Source organism: Gracilinanus agilis, chromosome 2 (genome assembly GCF_016433145.1).
Source record: "Gracilinanus agilis isolate LMUSP501 chromosome 2, AgileGrace, whole genome shotgun sequence".
Lineage (NCBI taxonomy): Eukaryota > Metazoa > Chordata > Mammalia > Didelphimorphia > Didelphidae > Gracilinanus > Gracilinanus agilis.
This window is the reverse complement of record NC_058131.1, coordinates 666,205,505-666,231,113: the sequence shown is the minus strand read 5'-3', so window position 1 is coordinate 666,231,113 and position 25,609 is coordinate 666,205,505. Positions and strand designations below refer to the sequence as shown.

Sequence of the window (25,609 nt, the reverse complement as noted above, 5' to 3'; positions counted from 1 at the left end):
CCTTAACTAATGTCTGGTGGTTTTCTGTTTTTGTTTTGAGTGTGTGTATGTGTGTGTGTGCATGTGTGTTCAAGCCCAGCCTCAGATATTAGCTGTATGACCCTGGGCAAACCATTTAACCCTGCTTGCCTCACTTTCCTCATTTGTAAAATGAGATAGAGAAGGAAATATCAAAGTGCTTTAGTACTTTTGCCAAGAAAATCCCAAATGCAATCATGAAGTCAGACACAAATGAAACGATTAAACAACAACACATGTATGTGTGTGGTCTCCTCACTGCATCCTACAGATAGCTTGTATTGTACAAATATTTTAAAAGCCTCTTGTCGGGGTTAGCTAGGTAAGGTAGCTCACTGGACTGAGAGCCAGGCCCAGAGATGGGAGATCCTGGATTTAAATCCAGCCTCAGACAGATCTTAGATATGTGTTCCTGGGCAAGCTACTTAACCTCCATTGCCTGGCCCTTACTGCTCTTCTTCCTTGGAATCAATACACAGTATTGATTCTAAAGTGGAAGGTAGAGGTTTTTATTTTAATTTTTTTTAAAGCCTCCTTTCTGTGAGTCCCCTTGCTTCTGGTTTCCTCCTATCTCCTGATGATGCCAAAATAAATTTAAGGCATCCATCCATCTGATCCTATCTCTCTCTTACTCAAAAATCTCAGTGGCTCCCTATTGCCTCTAAGACAAAACACAAACTCTTAATTCTGACATTCAAGGCCCCCTTCAATCTGCCATGTACCAATCTCCTTTTCTAGTTTTTTTTTTAAACATGAATCCCCTATATTCACTCAAACAGACAACTAGCTGTTCCTCTAACTCAGCATTCCATCCCTCCTCTCTCTCAGTTTGCACAGGCACAGGCTATCTCCTCTGCCTCTGGAATTAACTCCTTCCTCATCTTACCTTCTTTGAGTGCTCAGTTCAGATGCTGCCTCCCACCCTGGTACATGGTGGCAAAATTACTGACTCTGAAGCCAGAGGATACAAATGCCAGGTCTGATGGTGTGAGACTAGGCAAGTCATGTCACCCTGCTTGCCTCAGTTTCCTCAATTATAAAATGAGGAGGTTGAACTAGATCGCCTCCAGCTTTAGAACTATAATCCTAGGATCCCTCAAACCCCTGCTCAGCTGTTCACAATCCTAGTGCTGGGTACAAGACATGCTGTATCTTCCCAATAGAATGTAACCTCCCTGGGGAAAAAAAGAGCTTTTATTTTGCCTTGGTATCCCCAGCCAGCCTAGTAAAGGCTCATTAGAATATATTATTTATTCTATAGCTATTTTGTAAAATTGTTACCTTCTTAATTAGCAAATATAAAGTCTTTAAGCCTCAGATGAGGTCCTTCCCCACTATTCAGGGACCCAGCAAAGTGCCCAGCATGTAACTAAGTCAAAGGTTCTACACTGTTTTGGTACCTGAACCCCTTATGCAATACCTGGGAAAGCCCATGAAGTCTTTCTCAGAAACAGGCCTGGAAATGCATAAAACAAAGCACATTATTACAACAATAACAAAACCACTTAAATTGAAATGCAATTGTCAAAATATTACAGAATACAAATTCAGAGGTTCTGGGTTAAAACCCCCTAGAACAGATGCTAAATCAATATCTGTTGATGGCTTAAGTGGTCCAGTGCCCAGTACCATGTACAAATGGGCCATTAGCAAAAGAACTTTGGCAAGAGAACAAAAAAATGCAGCCAATTCCCGATAAAGCTGGTTAGATAAGACACAGGAATCAGAGGGCAGAAATAAGACCAAAGGGGTCCATAATCCTGAAAACAACCTTTCCAGAAAATTTGTCAAAGCTGACTCCATGTCACCATGTTTCGGATAAACAGGGAGGGAGCTCTGAGGAGCAGCTGAGCAGACTCTCGAAGCAGGACGTACTGGCTGCTATTTTAATCCCCCAAATTAAGATCTCCAACAGGGTCTCAGGTTGACTAACATGCTCAGTTGTGTTTTTAGATCACCATCACCCCAGCAAAGCTCATACATACACACATAAAATTTCCTTGAGCCCATCGGGGCTGTCTTCCCAGCTAAATTGGAAACTGTCAAACAAGATTTTGTGCAAACACACTTTTTTTTTGGCTTGGGGCAATCCTTGCAAGTTCTACACTTTTCTTTCATTTTCTAGGCTTTCAGTCCATAAAGCCTGGATCAAAGAAGGAGAAGAGGAGGGAGACAGGAGTCTACAGGTAACAAACTGAAACTAAAGGAATTAAGAGATGTTCACATGAAAGAAGAAATGGGTTAGAAGTTCCCTAACTTTGAAGCCTCTCTGAGAAAGGTTCACCAATAAGATTCTCTTTGCTGGATCCATCTGAAAACAGATGTAGATCTAGATTCTGAGTTTTCTCTTCATCTCTACCCTTGTCCCCTCGAATCTGATCTACCCCCCTAGAGAAGTTCTCATTCAAAGGATGCCTGAGGTGTACTGTTGCAGGGGATACAGTACCATATCTAATATATTCCAAGTCCTGGGCCAGATCATCTTTGTTTCTTCTGATGACTGACAGCTTCTGGCTCTCCAAGGGGAGGCAGGAAAGAGAATGTTGAAAGAAGGAATCAGACAAATCGTATACACTTGGATTAGGAGTGGTTAATACTCCTGGAAAGGCAGTAAGGTAGCATGGTGGATAGACTGCCAAGCCCAGAGTCAGTAGGACCTGGGTTCAGATATGACCTCAGACATAGCTATGATACCCTGGGCAAGTCCCTTTACCCCTGTTGCCTAGCCCCTGCCATTCTTCTGTCTTGTAATTCATACTAAGACAGGAGGTAAGGACTTAAAACAAAATAAATAAATAAATGAATAAATGAATGAACGAACGAACGAACGAACGAACAAACAAATAAATAAATGAAAGAGTGACTAGTGGAAGAGATGGAGGAAGGAGACTTGGGAAGTAGACACAGAAATGACAGGAAGATAAAATGACTTAAAATAAACTTTCCGGCATAAGAGAGGGAACTTTAGGAATGTGGCAATAAGTTGCACTTGAAAGGTTTACAAAGCACTTTACAATTATTATCAAATTTGACCCTCAAAATAACCCCGCCAGATAACGGGTATTATTATCCCCATTTTGCAGATGAGAAATTTGAGGTAGGAATCAATGAAGTTTTGAAGCAGAAAATGTCTGAGTAAGGATCTGAATTTGGGTCTTCCTGATTCCAGGCCACTCTCTCTCCCCCATACTACTTTCTCTACCCCTTTCCAACCTTTCTCTCTCTCTCTCTCTCTCTCTCTCTCTCTCTCTCTCTCTCTCTCTCTCCTATTACTACATTGATTTAATAAAGTTATAAAGCTACTAGCAGCCTCATAATTTCATTTTAATTATTACAACTTCCTTTTATTTTTAAAGGCATTTTTATTTTCCTGTCACTTCTTCCAAAGTGTCCCTCCTCCTCCATCTCTTCCTTCATCCTTATCACAGCTAATCTAGTGCTCCATCTGATGAGCTGCCAAGCTGCCAAAGGCAATACCAAAATTTGATGAGTCCTTCCCCAAAAAGAAACTATAGCATGGAAATTCCAAGTGGAAGAGACTAGGAATGGAAGTAGACACATAAGTACAACAGCCACACTCTGTACACTCAATCAAATCCAGGACAGCCTTATGTGGAGAAAGGAGGGTTTTCAAGGGGGAAAACTGCAGAGAAAAGGCTCAAACTTAAACACTCCAAAATGTCTCCATCCCAAACTTCTGTATCAGCAAGTATGAAAGGTAGCAAACCCAAAAGGTGGCCCAGAAGCAGTTGGTTCTACACCTTGATTTACAATCTCCCTCAACTGGGAGCCTATGAGTCTTCTCCAGGTTTAGGTCCTTAAAGACAAACCAGGAAGTTTTCAGGGGGTTGGTTAGGTTTGGTTTTTCCCAATGCTATTAAAACAGGCATGTTCATTAAAAGATCAACCCTCAAAAAAAAAATCAATAACCAGCCTTAAGAGAAAAGGAAAATTAATTCCCTTTGGCCATGTGGCCCCCACTATCAAGTAAATCCTGTGGTCATTCAGTGTCAGACACTCTAGTCTATACCCCTGCCCACCCTACCCCCACAGCCAAGCTAGGCTGCCAAGCCCAAGATGGGCAGAGTGGGTGCTGGCCCCCTGCCCACCAGGTCCCACAGTCCTCAGAACCCCGGGGCCCCCTGCTGACAGTGCACTTTGGCCAGCAGTGTACACAACAAAGGCTTGTTGTTCCCCATCAGCGCCGCCCTGCACAGTGGCTCAACCAGTTGGCCCAGTAGCCTGGCTCTGTCCCTGCAGTGACAAAGGCTCCCCGTGGCCTCCGCAGGTGGTGTAGAGTTACAGAACTCCAGCGGGTCATCCACCAGACCAATGGCACGCAGAGAAGAGTGGGAAGACCGGTAGACGGAAGCAAAATGGTATGACAAAGAGAACAGTTCCTCACTCCTCGTGTTCTATTTGGTTTCTACTACTCCCAGTCATGGGAAGGATTCGGACTGGATCGCTTACACAGCTGCTCATGCACCACCAGAAAAAAAAAAAAGTTCTTAACATTTTGGCAAACGAAGAAAGAAAAAAATGCCCATTAGAATTCTAGTGCCTACTGGAACCAGGTTTCATAGCTTGGAACAACAGCAATCCAGTCAAAATTCAATCCACATTACCTTGTATTTACTTTGCATATACTCTCTATCTACTAAAATATTTTGTTTCCCCTTGAGAATGGAAGCCCCATGAGGACAGAGGCTGCTTCATTTTTCTCTGTGCCCTCAGCAGCTAGAAAATCACCTGAAACACCCGAAATGCTTAATAATTGCTTCTTGATTTAATCCGACTTCCTGCAGAATACAGTGATCCTAACCTTGAACCAATCCCTAGAATGAGTAACCATCAAAAGACTGGGGCTCCATTTGCCAAAAAAAAAACAAAAACACACACAATATTTTGTTTCAAATAGCCCACAGATATTTTTCTCCTCTTTACTTCAATTTAAGCCACAGAACAACCACAAACAAGGTCATATTTCCCTTTTTAAAAGGAAGCATTGGGGCAACTAGGTAGCTCAGTGGATAGAGAGCCAGGCCTAGAGATGGGAGGTCCTGGGTTCAGATTTGACCTCAGACACTTGCGTGTGGCCCTGGCCAAGTCACTTAACCCCCATTGCCTAGCCCTTACCACTCTTTTACCTTAGAACCAATACACAGTATTGATTCTAAGATGGAAGGTAAGGGTTTAAATTTAAAAAAAAAAAAAAAAAAAAAGAGGAACCATCCCAGTATTTCTGAGAACTTATAAAACATCTCTTCAGCAAAAAAAAAAACAATAAGGCAAAAGGCTATGCTGTACAGCCCAGACTAGAAGTTCCAAGAGGGCAAGGATTACTTCTAAATTTGATTTCCTCCCACCTTTGGAACATCAAATCAGCTCTCAAATTCATTCATATCAGTAACTCTTATCACTTGGGCCATTCCTTCCCTCTGACTGGAGAGAGTGGAGGCTAGAATTGGGCCCAGGGCAGAAATTTCATCATTTTCCACCTAGCTACAGAACTTTCTATATCTTCCTCCTTCCACTCCTTTTCAGCTTTTTATGTATTATACTCACACACACTTAGACTGTAAGTTCCTTGAGGACAAAGACTTTCTTTGTAACCCATTGCTTTTCAAAGTGTCTGGCACAAAACAGCTACCTAATAAATGTTTACGGACCATTTACTTTTTTTCTTCTTTTACCTTTAGTCTTAGAATCAATATTATGTATTGGTTCCAAGGCAGAAGAGCAATAAAATCTAGGCGATGGGGACTAAATGGCATGTCTAGGGTCACACAGCCAGGAAGTATCTGAGACCAGATCTGAACCCAGGACCTCCCTTCTCTAGACCTGGCTCTCTATCCACTGAGCCACCCAGTTGCCCCAAACCACAGACTCTTGATGAGTGAATAAATGAATCCTTGATCAACTCTGAAAGATTTAACTACTCTGATCAATACAATGATCCAAGACAATTCCAAAAGACTCATGATGAAAAGTGATTTCCACTTCCAGAGAAAGAACTAATAAACTATGAGTGCAAAAAAAACATAATTTTCTCACCTTAAAGAAATAGATAAATAATTAAATGAATGAATGAATGAATCCTTGACATCACACATTACCATACAATGCCATCCTAAAGCAGAAGGCGTTCTCTCCCTAGCCAAATCATTCTCATCCTTCCAATACCACTTCAAAGCCTTTTCCAATTACTCTTGCCCTCAGTGCTCTTTGGTATGACTGGTTTATACCACACAATTTAGTATTCATATACTCTCTTATGTTATTGTTCCTTCAGCATGTAGGCAGAATTCCCCCAAACAGATTACAAACTCTTTGAAGCCAGAGACCATTCCTTGTTCTTCTCTGTCTTCTACTGGAACCAGGACAATCCACAGGGCACAAGAACAGTGCCCAATAACAATGACTCATGGTTCAGACAGCAATAGGCTGACCCAAATTAAAAGATATGGGTTCTCCCATTTCTACCCCTTCCTAACTCAAATTTATAAATCCAAAATTCGGAAACGGGCAGCATGATCCTGACTGTAGAAACATGTGTGGTCCTCAGCAAGTTACTTAACCCAATGGCCTTTTGGGACTTCCATACCATTCTTGGGCTTTAGTCTTACCCTTGAACCTCCCTCACCCCGGATGCTGCTCCCTCCTGGAACATGAATCCTTCCCCTGGAACCATCTTACCCTGGAATATCCCTCTGACCCCGGAGGAGACTTGAGGAGGTTCTTTCATTGACCAGTTCCTCCTCCCAAGTGTGCTTCCAACTTTCTAGTCTTTAAGGCTATGCTCCTTCCCTACCACCCTTTTAGCTCCTTCTCCCATTAGAATGGAAGTTCCTAGAGGGCAGGAATGATCTTTCTTTTTGCTTATATCTCTATCCCCAATGCAGAAAATGCTAAACGCTTAATAAATGCTTGTAGTCTTGTCCTGTCTTTCCTCCTAAGCAAAAAAATGTTTAAAATAAAAATCAGTCTCGAATGCTTCCCCAAGAATACAATGACCTTCAACACATTTGTTCATTCCTAACAACAGACCTGCCCTTCAAACCTAAATTCTGGAGACTTTCAAGAGAATTAGCATTTGGTCTGACTGCTTTCAGCTCTTCCAACCACATTGAATTCACTCAGGCTAATGAGAAATTATACTGTGAATCTTCTTGTAAAGTGAATAATCATTCTCCAACTTTTCCTTTATTGTAAATCTAGATTATTGTATGTAAGAAATCTCCAATAAATGAAATTTATTACAAGGGAAACAAAATTAGAACCAAATCATGAGCCCAGGACCAGGAAAACGGAGGCATCTGGTTGAAAGAAATGCAGTCAGGTTAAAAAAAAGTAACCTTTGCTCTCCCCCTGGCTAGATCGTGTCCTGCCTCAGGATATCAATATCAGGAAAGCTTGGCTAACTAAATTTTCATTCATTCATACAACAGTGCTTATCTTAAGCACTTAAAATGTGAAATGAGAAGCAATCAATTAATAAGCATTTAGTAAGCATCTACTACATGCAAGCACAGTGCTTACAAGAAAAGGCAAAAGATAATCCCAGCCCTCAAGGAACTTACAATCTAATAGAGCATAGATGTGTACAAAGCAAGCAATATACAGAATAAATAGGAAATAATTAACCAAAGAAAGGTGCTGGAATGCAGAAGGGTTAGGGGAGGCTTCCTGTAGGTGGGATTTTAAGTTAAGACTTAAAGGAAGCCAGGGAAGACCAAAGGTCAGTAGTCAAAAAGGAGAGAAAGCACAGAGGAGAGCCAAAGGAAATGGATAGAGAACTGGCCTCAAAGGCAGAAAAACCTATGTACAAACCCCACTTCAGTCACACACTAGCTGTGTAACCCTGAGCAAGTGTTGCAACCTCTCAGTACCAAATGGAACTCTTTAGATGGAAAAAAAAAATTAAAAATACAGACCCCTTAGGAGAACTCCCTACAATGAAATCAGAAGTTTGGGGAATGAACTGTGCTAGACCCTAGAGGAGAAAAATAGGAGATGGTTCTTGTCTTCAAGAAGCAAACTAATAAAAAACCACACTCAGGAGAATGTAATTTCACATGGCTCCCTTTCCTGCACACACCTTTTCAACCAAAGAAGTCTACACAGTTTTCCTCAAACAGGACATTTCATTTCCACCTCTGCCTTTGCACAAGACATTATCTGACATGCAGGGAATGAGTACACTTCTCCCTTACTCAGGTCCTGGTAAAATCCCTGCCTTCCCTGAAAACCCTACTTGGGACCATTTCCTACTAAAACCTAAGAAGAGACTTCTCCTAAACCTGCCTGGTTGCTAACACTATCTTCTTCTTTTTTAAGAATGAAGAATAACCCTAAGGCTGCAAATGTAGGTGGAAGATGGCATCAATAAAAATAGGAAAAGAGGTGGGTTTGGAAGTAAAAACTAGCCCTGATTTTGAAAATAAGAACCCAGAAAAATGAAAAAAGAAATTCAAACCTGAATGCTATGTAATTATAATGACCCAACTTGTCCCAGAAGAAGAGGAGAAAATGTACCTCTCTCCCTTCTTTACAGAGGTATGGAACTTTGGGTGTGGCACTCAGGAGATACCAGCAGTCTCAGCAGATACCTCAAATAGATGGTTTTGTTAAATTGCTTTTTTTTTTTCTTTTAGAGGGGAGGGGTTGGGAGAAGAAGGGACTGCTCCTTAGAAAGGGTACTTCAGAAATGAAGGTGATATAAACATTAAAAACATACATGAGTCTAATAAATTATTTTGTATTGGGAGGTGTGTGCATGCATGTGTGTGTTTACACATATTTGTATTAAAGGGTGCATGGGATATTCTGGGAGGACTCCCACCTCTGGTGAGAAGGTTTGCTGAAACCTTACAAGGTTGCTCACCCACTCTGGGTGTCCACTTATCACTCAACTGTCATTTGTGGCTCTAAGAAGCTATAGCAGTGACATCTAGTAAAACCATCTCAGAAGAAGGGATAAAGCAGACTGAGGACCTCAAACCCATCAGTGAGTTAGGGGGATGCCTACCCCAAGCATGTGAAGACTCTCTCTGCAGGATGGATGGATGAGAACAATTCATTCCAAAAGCCATGAAGGCAGAGGAAACAGATACCATGGAGTGCTTAGAGCCTGGGCAGACATCAAAGAAGCCACGGTCATCTACTGACTTTTATCTTGTCCCTGGACTTCAATGACTCTGAAAAGTCATCAGTGAAGCTATCATCTCTGCAACTCAGGCTCACTTATATCCAATTCACTCTCAAGTTAAGACATCACACCATCACACTTTTCTCTTTGAAAGAAAGGACAAACAACAACTTATACTCAACATAGATCCAAGATTTAGAACTGAAAGGAATTTCAGAGTTCACTGAGTCCAGCCTCCTTATTTGAAGACCAAGGAAACTGAACATTAGAAGTTGCATATTGTCCAAGATTACAAGAAGACGTAAGATAAGAACCTACATCTGACTCAAGAGTCTAGAGGCTCACACTTCCTAACTTCCCTATTCCTACAGAGGTCACCACCATAATACTTGGTTCCCCAAAACCCAAGTTCTTCCTCCATTCTGATCCACAGCCAATCAATGATAAAAGTCCTGACATTTTTATCTATTCATCATCTCTCATACATGTCCTGTCTCTCCTCCAACACTGCCACCACCTTAGTTCAGAGCCTAATCCCCTCAAGCCTGGATTAATGCAAAAGCCAATGGTGGATCTTTCTGAATGGAATCTCTCCACATTCCAATATAACCTCTCTCAAATATGGATCTTTCCCAAGTGATCCCAAAAGTGATATTCCCCAAGTGCAAGCCTGACCTCCTTATCTCCCTAATGTATAAACTCCAGTGACTCCCCTATTACCTCCAGAATCAAATATAAAATCCTCTCACTTTCAAAGCATGATATATCCTGATCTCTTTCAACTTTTCTAGTCTCCTTACAACCCACTCCCTCTACTACATATTCTGTAAGCTGGGGACACCAACATCCTTGCTAATCCTTGACTAGAATGTTTTGGGCATTTTCTCAAGCCTGGGACTTTCTCCCTCCTCATCTCTCTATCCCTAAGCTTTCTTGGCTTCCTTCAATTCTCAAAAGGTCCTACCTTCTGCAATCAAATGAGATCATATTTGTAAAGAACTTAGCACATGTGGTACCTGGAAGGCACTAAATCCATATTATTCCCTTTCCCTGTCCTCCCCCTTCCCTAAGATCATCTCCTGTCCATATCTTATCTATACATACTTGGATGTATCGTCTCCCCCATGAGACCATGAGCTTTGGAAAAGGAACTATTTTCTTCTTTTCTTTGGTATCCCCAGTGCTTAACCTACAGCCTGGCAAACAGTGGTACTTAATAAATGCTGCCCGTCTAACTCCAAATACTGTCCTTTTTGTCAGTGCTATGCAGCATCCTATTTCACATTTCCTCCAGTAAAAGGTAAGCTTCTTTTTTTAAAATTTTAAAATTTATTTGTTTGTAACATTAAAATTCCCAGGTATCCTTATTCTTCCCTTCCCCATTAGAGAAGGCATCATTTGACAAAAATATATTATATATAAAACTATGTCTTGCTTATTTCTATTTACCAGTTCTTTCTCTGGACGTAGACATGCAAATCATTCTTCAAACAATATTTCCGTTGCTGCCATATAAAAGTTCTCTTGGTTCTGCTCAGGTCACTCTTCATAATTCCATGTAGGTAAAAGATAAGTTTCTCAAGGGCATGGAAATTATTTTGGTTTTTGTCTTTACAGCACCAGTGGGCAACATAATTTTACACAAAGGAAAAAGCTAACAAATTAGAATGGAACCAAAGTGAATGAGATCAGATGAGATTCCCTGGACTGAGGGGGGTGATGAGAGAGGGAGGGATGCCAACAGTTAAATGAAATAGGATATTGCCATCCACTGTTAGCTTTGAGTCATTCTTCAGAAAGTGGGGATTATTCTCCCCTATTAAACTGTCTTTTGCCCTTTTTTGGTACCCCTAGCTCCTACACAGTGTCTGGTACAGTGTAGATGCTTAATAATGTTTATTGGGGGGCAGCTAGGTTGCTCAGTGCATAGAGAGCCAGACATGGAGATGGGAGGTCCAAGATTCCAATTTGGCCTCAGACACTTCGTAGCTATGTGACCCTGTGCAAGTCACTTAACCCCAATTGCCTTAGAACTAAGTATTGATTCTAAGACATTAGGTAAGGGTCTTTAAAATAAAGAAATAAATAATGTTTATTGACTGAGTCTGCACTGTCTTCCACATTTTCACCCTCTGGAAGATGGCTGGCCAGATTTCAAGTGCCTGTAACTAGAGAATCACATTTACCTTACCTTAGTGAAAGCTTTTCATACTTGGCAAAAATTCTTTCCCATCTAATGTTAATCTGCACAGTGGCCCTATGAGATAAGTATGGCAGACTCCCTATTTTGGGGCTAGGAAAAACTAAAGCAAAGAGTTCATCTAAGTGCCAACTAGGGAGGGCCAGACTAGAAGAACAGGGTCCTCCTGACTCCATGAAAACATCCTACTGACTGGTACCAGGATGAAACTCAGAAGTCTTGGCCCCTTCAAACACTGTTAAAACCATGAATTTTAAAAGCCACAGTGCAGGAACCAAGGGAAGACCATGGTGATGACTTCATTCAGGACAATATATGTGGCACCCTACTAATTAAATTACATCCCCCACTGGTTCAGAGACATGCTACATGTCTCTCTAACTAGTCTGTGACCCATAAGAAACCTTGGCACAGGGTGCCTTCATACATGCCCCATTTCCAGAGATATATACAAATGAGCCAAACAAGAACAGAAAATGTTTGCAAGCCTAGAGCTATACAACTTCTCATTCCCTCTGGGAAAAACATTCTGATCCATTCCCTCACCCCACCAAAAATGTACCAGGCCCATCTCAGAATGAGAGATAAACCTTAATAAAGATTCATGTAGAGTAGAAAATGATCAGTTCCCTTTTCATTTAAATTTATTTTATTTGGCACAGGCAGTGGACATTAAATTCTCCCATCCCAGTAACACCCTACTTAATTCTGAAGACCCAAATCTCATCGATTCTATATTAAAAATTAAACCATATGGCTGCAAAAGTTTCTCCACAGTCAACACTTCTAACACCTTGATCCCTTTCTCTCTCGTCTTCAATCTCTTTACTGGTTTCTTCCTATTTTGTTGTTATTCAGTTATTTTCAGTCATGTTCAACACTCCATTTGGGGTTTTCTTGGCACAGATACTAGAGTGGCTTGCCATTTCCTTTTCTAGCTCATTATACAGATAAGGAGACTGAGGTAAACAGGATTAAGTGATTTGCCCAATGTCACAAAGCTAGTCTTGGCTCCTAGGTGGAAGAGTAGTAAGGGTGAGCAATGGGGGTCAAGTGACTTGCCCAGGGTCACACAGCTGGGAAGTGTCTGAGGCCAGATTTGACTGAGGTCAGATTTGAACTCAGGAAGATAAGTCTTCCTGACTCCAGCCTGGCACTCTATCCACCCTATTCTTCCTATTACCTACTACTTACCTATCTTACCTACAAGCAAACTCATGTCTGTCTTCTTTTTTCTTTTAAAAAACAAACGAAAGCTTCCTTTTGTCTCAAGGCTTTTCTCCTGCTGCCATGGGTCACCAGCAGCTCTACTGGAGCCATCCTCACAAATTCAGCCAGGGGTCTCGGTCTTGCCGTGTATGTTCTAACTGGCATGGCCTGATCCACAAGTATGGCCTGAATGTGTGCCGCCAATGCTTCCGACAATATACAAAAGACATCAGTTCCATTAAGTTGAACTAAATTCTATTTATGGATCTTGCTTCAATGACTTCATCATTGACCATTTCACTGGATGATGGACAACTATTTGAGCCACCTAAAGATTGATCCTGTTCATACTATGTTAATTTGTACATATAATTTTAAAAGGTCACCCTCAGTTATGATTTTTAAAAAAAACTAGAAAAATACTTAGCTAAATCCCATCATTCCTTCAGGCCACCACAGGGTCACTGAAGAACTGGATTTGACTTTTTAATGTTCTTTCTTCTATCTCCTACAAATTATAAGGGCCTTGACGGCAGGGACCCTGACATTCATTCACCTATTTCTCCCATCACCTGGCATCTGGCAGAGGAGGCATCCAAGCAAACATAAGGCAGAAGGGATAGAAAGCCTCAAAAGGACACTCTAGACTAAAACGACAGAATATACTTGAATGCCTTTGCAAACTTTTTTCAAAATAAAATCTGAACAGATGCAGTGTGAAGTAAGAATAATTTATAGAATGAAAACAACACTCTCAAGAAACTCCGAAAAAATTTTGAAAGATTTTAAAACTCTGATCAATGCAATGAAAAAACACAATTTCAGAGGTTGGGCAATGAAGTTTATCACCCAGCTGATAGACTTAAAATGATGAATGAAGGGGTAGTGAGGTGGATCAGTGGATTGAGAGCCAACCTAGAGAGGAACAATCTTGGGTTCATCAAATCTAGCCTCAGACACTTCCTAGCTGTGTGACTCTGGGCAAGTCACTGAATCCCTACTGAGTATCCCTTACTGCTCTTCTGCCTTGGAATCAAAACACAGTATTGATTTTAAAATGGAAGGTAAGGGTTAAAAAAAAAAATGATGAATGAAGCATGCATTTTAGAGTATGGTCAACTTGGAATTTTGTGTCAATTTGTTGGAAGACTTTTGCTTCTTTTTTGTTGTTAATAGTTTCATTGGGGTGTGGGAGAGGGAAAATAAATACTGTTATACAGCAAAATAAAAACTTTTTTTTTTGTTTTGACATCATCTCTTTCCCATGGTTTTCCTCTCAGAATTTTCTCCCTTTAAGCTATCCCTGAAAATAAAATACTGAAAATGGAAAAAGAAAGGTTGTAAAATTAACCAAGTCAAGAATCTGATATTCTAGGCAGTATTCCACAGTCACAATTCCTGGTTTATGAGGGGTGAAGACAGAGAAGGGGGGCATATCTCATAGCTTTTCTTTGGGGCCAAGTTTGGTTCTTAAGTTTTCACATATTCAACCTCAAATCTTATGCTTTTGTTCTTGCAGTCACAGTATATAGCATTTTGTTCAACTTTGTTCACTTTGCATCAATTTATATAACTTATATAAGTCTTTCCATGCTTATGTGTATTCATCATACTCATATTTCTTATGGCCTAATAAAATTCATTACATTGTGTACCAATCTAAGTTAATCTACTTTGCTTCCAATTCTTTGTTACCAAAAAGTACTTCGTACATTTTTTTTTATTTTTATTTTTTTAAACCCTTGCATGTATGAGTATGTATCTGGATAGATGTGTGTATGTTTGTGTTTGTTAAAATGAGAGATCAAGAGAGATTCATCACCAGGAGAGGTCATGTAATTGTGTAAATTTTTTCAGCCAAAGCAACTCTCAAAAAATCACCAAAGTAAGGGGCAAGTTAGGTGACTCAGTGGATTGAGAGTCAAGTTCAGAGATGGGAGGTCCCAGGTTCAAATCTGACCTCAGATGCTTCCTAGCTGTGTGACCTTGGGCAAGTCACTTAACTCCCATTACCTAGTTCTTATCACTCTTCTGTCTTAGAACCAATACAAAAGGGGGCAGCTGGGTAGCTCAGTGGATTGAGAGCCAGGCCTAGAGACAGGAGGTCCTAGGTTCAAATCCGGCCTCAGACACTTCCCAGCTGTGTGACCCTGGGCAAGTCACTTGACCCCCATTGCCTACCCTTACCACTCTTCCACCTATAAGTCAATACACAGAAGTTAAGGGTTTAAAATAAAAAAATAAAAAAAAATAAAAAAAAAAAAGAACCAATACAAAATATTGATTCTCAGAAAAGGATTTTTTTTTTAAAAGAACATAGTGTCAGACACAGAGGGGAAGACTTGGCTTCAAATTCTCACTTCAGGAACCATGTAATCCTGGTCATCAATCTCCTCATCTATAAAATGAGGGAGGTAGAATTAATGACCTCTAAGGTTCCTGTCAGCTCTAAATCAATGACCCACTCTATGACCCACTGAGTCATAAAGGACTGCCACCATCTCGATCAGCAGCCGCTAAAGTATCCAAGTGGATAATCTCCAAAGCATGCAAGTATTAATAATAATGATTAATGACTTCTATTTATATAATCATAACGGTTCACATCAGAAGAGAAGTGCACAAAAGTGAAAAAAAGCGCCTTCCTCCCAGCATCAGCCTCCTCTGTTCCTACTTACTCATGGGCTGCTTAAAGTAACTCAAGAAAGTCACAGATGTGTTGATAGGGTCCACTCCATATTTGTTACTGAATCTCATACTCTTACTCTTGCTAAGTGATTATCTCATTCCCTTCCTTGACTGATCCATAACTTCTCCAAATTCCAAAACCTTCCCTTTCCCCCACTTGCTCTACTGAGGATTCTCACCTCATACCTGACTGTGAGAAAATAGCCATTCACTGGGAGCTCTCTCCAACTCTCTTTGCTCTAACCCAAATATCCCTGGCTTCATTCCTCACCATCTCCTCCTTTACTCTAGATTCATAGAGTTGGTCTTTTCTCCTCCTTTCCCCAAAACCAACACCTGATCCTTCATTCATCACATTTTTCTCTTCAGTCTCTCCCTACCTATTGGTTCCTTCGCTATTGCCCACAAACTCATGTCTCCTCCATTCTTTTATTTATTTTTTCTAAACCTTTACCTTCTGTCTTAATATCAGTTCTTAAGTGCTCCTGCACTATATCTGCCTATCTCCTTTTTCTCTTTTTAAACCTTTCCATCTAGCTTAATATTAATTCTAAGACAGAAGAGAGGCAAGGGCTAGGCAATGGGGGTTAAGTGATTTATCTAAGATCAAACAGCTAGGAAGTATCTGAAGTTACATTTGAACTCAGGTCCTCTCAATTTCCAGGCCTGGCTTTCTATCCATTGAGCTACCTACTTACTCCTATTCTTAAAAAAAAAAAATACTCACTAGAACCCCAATTGTCACCATTCCCTTAAGCTATCCTTTCAGAGCCAGGTTTCTGGAAGCTCCTTACCTTGACTTCCTCTCCTCTCACTTGCTTCTCAGTCTTTTGCCATCTAGCTCCCAACTTCATCTCAACTGAAACTCCAAAGTTACCAACAATCTATTAATTACCAAATCTGATGGTCTTTTTTCAGTCCTTTCAGCAAAATAAAGTTTTTGGTTACTGTCTCCTCCTGGATCCTCTCTTCTCTGGGTCCTTATGACACTATTCACTTTTTCCACTCTTCTTTGTTAGGTCATCACCCATATCTTACTCTCTAACCTTAGATAATAAAATAAAAGCATTCTTACCCATGTAATATTGATATTTCCATTTCATTATAGTTTTATTTCATCCTGAGAAAAAATCCTATCATTTTAAGTGCTTTTTTATTGTTCTTTGCACTTTATTTTCATTTGAGCTTAAATTAATTTGTGCAGTACTTATTAAAATATTCATAAAACTCTTTAAATGAGTTACTTTTAATTACTCTTTGTATATGTAATCATAAATGAAATGCTGAAGATCGCCTGTAGAAGACATCTAATCCAATGTTTCCTTAGCCTTTTATTCTGTAACACACTACCAAGATATAAACAAAATTTGGTTAGACCCCACCAAAAAAAAAAAAAAAAAAAGATCAGTATTAGGGTCTCTTCTCTGGTTACACTTAATCATTTAGACCTCATCTGCTCCAATAGGTTCAATTATCATCAATTATCATCTCCCTAGAGGATTCACAGATCTATTTATCCAGTCCCATCCTCTCCCCTGAGCTTCAATCCAACTTCCCCAGCCACCTATCGGACATTCTGAACTGGATATCTCCTAGTCATCTCAAATGCAACTAGTTCCAAGTAGAATTCATTATTTTTCTCCCCAAATTTGCAATTCTGAACTCTTTTATTTCTGATGGTACTTCCATCTGTCCAGCCTCCCAGATTTATAACTTCAGTGTTATTCTTAACGTCTCACTCTTTGTCGCCCCACAAATCGAACCACTTGCCAAATCTGCACAACTCATTTCTTTTTTTTTTTTTTTTTTTTTTTTTTTAATTTTTAAACCCTTAACTTCTGTGTATTGACTTATAGGTGGAAGATTGGTAAGGGTAGGCAATGGGGGTCAAGTGACTTGCCCAGGGTCACACAGCTGGGAAGTGTCTGAGGCTGGATTTGAACCTAGGACCTCCTGTCTCTAGGCCTGGCTCTCAATCCACTGAGCTACCCAGCTGCCCCTTGCACAACTCATTTCTAAGCTCCGTGTCTCAAAGTCATCTCCTTCTCAATAGTCACATGGACACGAGCCTAACTCAAGCCCTTGACATTGGTCTTCCTGTCTCAAGTTTCTGCCCCCTCCAGAGACATCCTCCACAAAACAAGTTTCCTTAAGAACATCTTTTATGGTGTCACTCCCTCCCTTAATAAGCTCCCTTGGCTCTCTCTTGCCCCCAGAGTCAAAAATAATTCTCTCTGTTTGGCATTTAAAGCCCTTTCCATCTGGTCCCAACCTGCCTTTGCAGGCTCATTCTACATCCTCCAGTCCAGCCAGACTGACTTTCTTGCCATTCTTATACTGACTGCCCCATGAGTGGAATGAAATCCCTTCTCACCTCTACCTCAAAGGATCATAGATCTAAAGATGGTGGCACCTCAGATGTCATCTATTCCTACTCCCTCATCTTAAATATGAGGAAACTGAGGCCAGGAGAGGTTGACTTGTCTACGGGTAGCTTTTCCAAATGGCCCTCCCTCTATTACTCATATCTTACATTCAACATTTCCTTGTATCTTTTATATTTGGGCAGCTAAATGGTGCAGTAGATAGAGCAATGGATGTAGAGTTGGAAAGATCTAAGTTCAAATCCAGTCTGATACTTCCTAGGTGGATGACCCTGGGTGAGCCACTTAATTCTGCTGGCCTCAGTTTTCTTATTTATAAAATGAGCTGGAGAAGGAAATAGCAAAGTACTCTACTATCTTTGCCAAGAAAACCCCAAATGGGGTCATGAAGAGTCAGACTCCAGACCTATTATTGCTTTATCCACTGAGCCATTTAGCTGCCTCTTAATAAGCACTTTTTAAATAAATGAAGAGCTAACCTGTGGCAGAGGGACTAGATCAGCCTGCTTATTCCCAAAGGGCAGAACTAAGAACAAAGGGGAAAGGCAATTCAACCAAAATTATTGACTTGTTGTTCCCCTACCATGATATCAGTCCCCACATACCTTCCTTTCTTTGCACAGGCTGTCCCTCTGTGTGTAATATAATCCCCAATTCTCCTCTTATTAACACTAAAGTATAAACTCCTAGAGGGCAAGCTTGCTTCTTTTTTCTTATTTGTATCCCAGGGGAGTAGCATAGTGCCCGGCACATAGCAGACACTTAATAGTTTTCAAATGGAATTGAGTTACTATTTTTTCCCTCCACAAATTTTTACCATTTATCTATTTACATACTATATCCACCCCTCTACTTGTGTGTCAGGAGAATGAAAGCTTTCTAATGGAAGACATTTCTTTTTCCTCCTGCTTATTGTATCCCAGTGCTAGGCTCGGAGCAGACAATAAATGTCTATTCATTTGGGTATATTCTCTGTATATGTCTGTCTGTCTCTTCTATATCCGTGTATCTATCTGCTATGTTGCTTTTTCTCTCTGCGTCTGTCTCTGTCTCTCTCCCCCTTCTTCTCTGCGTGTCTGTCTCTGTCTCTGTCTCTCTCCCCTCTCACTCTCTTCTGAGTGTGTATCTGTGTCTCTCTGTCTTGTTTCAATGTATCTGTCTCTCTCCTCTCTCTCTTCTGAGTCTATCTTTCTGTCTCTGTCTCCCTTCCTCTCTCCCTCTCCCCATCTTCTTTCTTCTCTGTGTGAGTCTGTCTCTATTCTCTGTGTACGTCTGTCTCTCTCTTCTATATTGGTGTATCTATCTCTATTGTTTTGTCTTTGTGTATCTCTGTCTGTCTCTCTCCTCTCTTCTGTGCCTGTCCGTCTCTCTCTCTCCACTCATTCTCTTCTTTTCTGTGTCTCTGTCTTATTTCTGTTTATCTCTCTGTCTCTCTCCCTCCCCACTTCACTCTTGGGAGTATCTGTGTCTTTGTCTTTCCTGTGTCTGTGTCTCTCTGTCTCTGTCCCTCCAGATGAGGAAACTGAAACTCATCTGTGTTCCCTGTTGTTTCTCCTGATAGAATGGAAGCTTCTTGAAGGTGTGAACAATTTTATTTTTGTCTTTATATTCCTAGCACATACTAGGTGCTTAATAAATGCTTGCTAAGTGTTTTCCCCTTTCCCCTTCCAATCTACCCAGTCCTGCCCATCCAGTTTACAAATGCAGGTTTTTTTTTAAGTCCCTGATCAATGTTTTTCCCATGACACCTTGCAGCAAGGGAATTTCCTGGGGCAAGGTGAGTTCCATACATCACACCAACTGTGTCCTAGAAGACGGAGCAGGGTAAGACAAGGGCCAAGTCTGAAGTTCCTTGAAGATGCCCACAGCCAAACAGATGCCCACACAGCCTGGCAGACCAACTCCTAGCAGAGAGTTACCATTAGAAGCATTTTTGAAGTGAAAACTTGACAGTGTTCCCTATCCTTTATCAAGCAGCCCTCTGGCTCCTCAATCCAAACACTGCCAACTCTAGGTTATTTTCAACGCTACAGCTCAGCAGCCTTCTGAAGCAATGCCAAAGAACAAAAATAGTTTTGAAAAGGAGAGCAAAAGAAAGACAACAAAGAAAATTCAGAGGCCAGGCATTGCATGCCCTTCGCCGAAGTGTTGGGGCTTAAAGCACACCCAGGAAAAGGAACAGAAGAAAGAGCAGGAGACAAGTCTCTTCGAGAAACATAACCTGGCTTCTGAGTCATAGTCTGCATTTCCTTCACAAATGAATCGTCCCTCAAGTCTCACTAAAGTCTGCTTCTAAATCCTGCCCAGAACTCCAAGTATAGGAGCTTTCAAATGTGGCTCTTCAAAGCCACAGGACTTCAAACAAATCTGGAATTACAGAAGAGTCCTTAAGGGTCATCTAGTCCCGTGCCTTCATTTTACAGAAATGGAAACAAAAGGAGGGGAAGTTACTTGACCAAGGTCACACACAGATAAGTGGCATTGTCAAAAAAAAAAACCCAGTTCCTTTTATCTCAAATTCAGAGCTCCTTCCACTGGACTATTCATGCTGTCCTTATGTTAGGATGAAAAAAAGGGACCTCCCGATTATTAGACCTGATTTCTCTTTAGAGAAATGAGACCAGGAGGTCCCTTTTTTTCATCCTAACATAAGGACAGCATGAACCTCACTTTCCTACAGTCCCACCTCTCCATGACAGCACTGATAGCTACTAACAGTAAGTTCACATTGATATTGCAATTTATACATTTATAGAATGTTACACATCAGTATACTACTATGTGACAGATAATACCAATGCAATTATCTCCATTTATCAGAAAGAGATAGAGGCTAGACAAGGTTACATGACTGTCTCTACATGGAGACTTTCCAGATCTCTGACGAGGTCTATGATGTCTCTCTCCACCCAAAATTTAACTGGATTTAGCTTGTATCTATTTATTTGTGCAAACATTGTCCACATTTAACAATGTTAAAATGTAAGCTCCTTGTGGCTAGAGATTTTTTTTATTGTTGGCTTTGTATACTTGGCATTTGGTACACTGTGAGTAAGCATTTAATAAATTAATAGCATTTATATAGTAATAACATTAATAAATGCTTTCTGATTGGCCTAAGGTCACAGCAAACATCAACCTGAGAGCTTTAAATCTAGGTCTCCAGATTCTACAACAAGCAAACAACAAGCAAAAGCCTTAATAAAGGGTACTCCCAGATTTAAAGAAGAGAAATAAATGAAGAATACTACTAAGCACTCCTCTCGGGTTTAGTCATTCACCTACCTGGGCTATACGTGGGGTAGATGGGACAATCAAAGGTAAACATGATAACATTTGAAATTAGTGAAAGGTTCTACAATTCTACCAATCAGATTGGAGACAGGGTTATCTCTCCATTTATTTTTTGGGTTTTGTTGTTTGTTTTTTGTTTGTTTGTTTTGTCAAAATGAGCAACCAAGAGAGGCTACTTTTACAAAAAGAACCAAGAGAGGAGCCTACACCAAGTTCTCTCTCATTTACTGTCTCCAATATCCTGAATTTCAGAATTTCAACTCCACCTGTATGGGATAGCCAGTCAGGTAAGATGCCAAGGATCTCTGGAAGTCACCTCCTTCCATGGTGACTTCTCCAGAAAATCAGCTTTCTAGGGTAAACACTGCACTAGTGATGACCTGGCTCTACTCTCACTTCTGCCACATTCAGTGAGGAAATGTGGCAGGTCATTTCAACCTCCTTAGGACTCAGTTTCTTCATCTGACAAATAAAGAGAATAATCCCTCATCTCCCAATTTCCCAGGGTTGCCTTGAGGATCAAATGGGTCTGAAAATCTATGTTGTAGACCTTGTTGCTGCTCAGGTTTTTTTCAGTCATGTTCAAGGCTTTGTGACCCCATTTGGAGTTTTCTCAGCAAAAACTCAGAAGTGATTTGCCATTTCCTTCTCCAACTCATTTTACAGATGAGGAAACTGAGGCAAAGAGGGTTAAGTGACTTGCCCAGGGTCACAAAGCTAGTGTGTATCTGCAACTGGATTTGAACTCAGGTCTTCCTGACTCCAAGCCCAGCATATCCACTCCACCACCTACCTTCCCACACTGAGGAACATAGAGCGCTAAACAAATGTTAAATTTTATTATTAAATTGTCTCCCTCTCCAAAGAACAAAAAAAAAAGAAATGTCCAGCTAAATACTCTGATTAGCAATTAGCATAAGTCATTTTAAAATAATTTTTTCAAAGCATTTTGGGGGGAGAATAATAAAATAAAATAACCCCCCCCACCAAAGATATAGATTTTTGATTTATCTTAAAATGCAAGGAAGGCTTCTTTACATAGGCCTGGGGGAAATTAGATGTGGAATATTGGGTAAACTGTCAGATAAGGTTGATATGTTTTGCTGAATTGCTTTCTTATTCTTTTATTCTTTGTTACAAAGGAGAGCTTGCTCGAGAAGGGAGGAGGAGATATTTTGGGGAATGAATGCAATTCAAGAGCAAATATATCAGTAATTATTTTTCAAGGAAAAAATTCAAAGAAGAATAATTAAGCACCCCCTGGGGATGCTGACAAGGCAAATTTGCATGTTCTGAAGAAAATAATGCAAGACAATTACTTTCCCAAGTACCAAAATGAAAAAAACCTCTCTGGCTTTCTTCATACTCCATATAAAACCCAACTTAAGCTTGATGCCTTCCCACCATGTGAACATGGTTGTTTGTATGTTCTCTCCCCCACTGGACTGTAAGCTCACTAAGAGTGGGGACTGTCTTTTCTTTCTTTGTACAGTGCTTACATAGTACCTGAAACATGTGTTTAATAAACACTTGTTGACTAACAAATTTGCTTTCATTTGTTCTTCTTTCCATTATCAGCTTTTTAGAGTAAACGAGATTCCAAATGATATCAGGTATTCTTAAACTGGACTCCTTGGAAACATTTAGATCTGTGAAATTGGATGGGGAAAAAAATTCTATCTTTGATTTCATTAACCTTTAACTAAAATTTTTTATTTTCTTCAATTATGACTGTAGGCAACAAACCACAGTAAGATTAGCAATAATTATTCAGGGGAAATCAAAGATATTTTTATACTATATTATGGATATCTCAAAATAGTATTCGTATTCATCACTACTTTGAAATTACTCTAATAGATTAGCCCTCAGATTGTGATCTATCTTCTTGTCTGTAGGATATATTTCAATATAAACAGCTGTCCTTAATCCTAGATATTTTATTTTATTCATTTAAAAATATTTTATGAGAAAAGATCCCATAGGCTTCACTAGGCTATCAAAGGGTTCCATGACATATATACAAAAAAGGATAAGAATCTTTGGTCTATATTAATAATTTTTTCCCATTCATAAGTACTTTAACTTTTGCGAAGCACTTCCAAAGTCATTATCTCCCTGGATTCTCAGATTCCCCATTTTATAGATATGGAAACAATCTCTCAGAGGTGAAGTGACTTGTTGACAGTTCAGTTCTAGAGGGAATGAGAAGTAGGATCCAGATCAGAAATCATGTTTCCTCAATGCTCTTCCAAGGGGAAGGGATGGAAGGGAAGAGAAAGGAAGAAGCATTTATTATGTACCTACTATGTGTCAGGAACTCTGCCAAGTGCTTTGCAAATCTCACCCTACTTGATTCAAGAGAATATCTAGACTCAGGGAGATGGAAGTCATGATGTACTCAGGCTTAGAAAGATCACATCAGGCATAAAGTATTCAGGTTGGGGAAACATTTAAAAGACAAAAACCGGGGGGCAGCTGAGTAGCTCAGTGGATTGAGAGCCAGGCCTAGAGACGGGAGGTCCTAGGTTCAAATCTGGCCTCAGACACTTCCCAGCTGTGTGACCCTGGGCAAGTCACTCGACCCCCATTGCCTACCCTTACCACTCTTCCACCTATGAGTCAATACACAGAAGTTAAGGGTTTAAAATAAAAAAAAAAAAAGATAAAAAAGACAAAAACCTAAAAAGTTGGAGAGTGTCCACAAGAGGACAAAGAGGATGGTGAAGAGTCTCAAGATCATAACCAGAGGTAGGAGGGGTTCAAGAAAACTGAGGGTGGGGAGTGAGGGGCCTGACCCCACAATGGACAACCACAATACCAGATGCCTCATAATAAAACATGCCACCCACCTCCTGGCAGAGAGGTGATGCATTCAGAGTGCAAGTTGAGACTTTTCTTTTTGGACCTGCCAATGTGGGGATTTGTTTTGCTGACTATACATTTTTCTTATGGGGGTTGTTTCTCTTGCTTAATAGGGGGAAGGGAGCAAAGGCAGATTTTCATTTAAAAAATAAAATCAGGGAAAAAGAAAAAAGTGCTGAAGTAGGTAATCTTTGCTCTACACAGATGCAATCTTCTATGAGATTATTGAAAACATTTGTTTCCCTATCAAATCACTGTTTCCTTTAACCAAAAGTTGTTCCTCCTTACACAGGGAATACAAAAGTGATTTCATTATTCTGTGTGTGTAAGAGAGAACAGCCTGCCTGAGCTGAACTACCTTGCCTTAGAGGGGACGGCACATGGGATGGTGTCACTTCCATCAGTAAGGACAAGGAAAACTAAGAATTATAGGGGGTTCCTTCTTATAAAAATGGCAGTCCTCTTGCTGCCTGTTTGGATGTGCAAGAGGGAAGGCAGGCAGTTTACCGCTCAAGATGTGATTTCTCCCCGAGTCTACTAGGACAAGGAGTACTACTACAACTACAAAATCCATTTCTGCCCCATTAAATATCAATGATTTTGAACTTGAGACACAATTGCAATCTCACAAACCTACGTCACTGACTGGGTGACTCCGCTGACTCCTAAGATAAATAAATCAAGGGCGTGCAGAAATTTTGCTCCAGCCTAAGAAAATCCACATCGGCCCCAAACAGAATTAATGATCCAGTCACTGCTCCTCCCACCAATCTCCACCTACGGCTACTGTTTCCTGAACCCCTCAGCTCGGGGACCGGCATAAACCTAGTCACAGATACCCGAGAGTTCTGCTCAGCCCTCCCCCAGCGGTGTGTCAAGAAGGCTCCGGGGAAGGACCAACCACAAAGGGAATGATTGAAAGCAGAGGCCCAGCCTGTTCAGTCTCTCCTTGGGGCTGCTGCCTGATTCTCATTAGGCCTGAGCTTATTTTCCTGGACTTGTAATATAAACGTTTCAAAAACATCCCAGCAGGGACAAAACGACCCCTATAAACTCCTGAGCTTAACGGAATGTGTTCTCTTCCCTCAGTTCCCCAACCCAAACCCTCCCACTTTAGCTAGACTGATATATCCAGTTGTCCTTCCATCCATACCACATCTTTTCCACTTCCACACACTTGCCTATGTAGCTCTTCCTCATATATCCTGATCCCACCTATCTCAGATCACCCCAGTGAACAAGGGTTCAAACTCTGTCTCTGCTTCCATTTCCTCACCCATAAAATGGGCTAACTGATATCTGAGCCCCCTTCCAGTGCTAACTTTATGATCCTAAGTCAATAAATTGGTCAATCAAGAAAGGTTTTAAGCACCTACTTGGTGCCAAGTACTATGCCAAATGCTGGGGATACAGAAAGGGGCTAAATAGAAAGAGCCTCTCCCCTCAAGGAACTTACACCACAGATAGATAGACAGATAAGATAGATAGATAGATAGATAGATAGATAGATAGATAGATAGATAGATGTGTGTACATAGATGTGGATATTTCAAGCTAGTCTGCCCTAGTTGCGTAACAGCTGGAATACTCTTGCTTGGGGTTGCTGGGTTAAGTAGTAGGAGCATTGATGATCTGGAGAAAATCCAGAACAGGTTTATAAGGATAGTAAAGTGCCTAGGAACATATTTTTAGTATAAGGAACAGAGATTGTTTATCTTGGGGGGAATAAAATTTAGCAAACTCTATTCTTCAAGTATGTGTAAAGCTGACCTGTGGAAGAGAAATTTGCCTGGGGCTGGATTA

At 40.5% G+C, this 25,609-nt stretch overlaps 2 protein-coding genes across 2 annotated transcripts in view; one reads left to right on the top strand and one right to left on the bottom strand.

Moving 5' to 3' along the window:
* DLG5 (discs large MAGUK scaffold protein 5) overlaps positions 1 to 25,609 on the bottom strand; it is a 158,210-nt gene that overhangs the window by 118,360 nt on the left and 14,241 nt on the right. The gene's annotated exons all lie outside the window — the stretch shown is intronic.
* LOC123232931 (40S ribosomal protein S29-like) lies at positions 12,657 to 12,827 on the top strand. The gene has a single exon (XM_044659038.1). The coding sequence runs from the start codon at positions 12,657 to 12,659 to the stop codon at positions 12,825 to 12,827; it is 171 nt and encodes a 56-aa protein (XP_044514973.1).

Excerpts from the sequence above, each read along its gene's own strand:
- LOC123232931 (XM_044659038.1), top strand. The coding sequence starts at position 12,657 with ATGGGTCACCAGCAGCTCTACTGGAGCCATCCTCACAAATTCAGCCAG.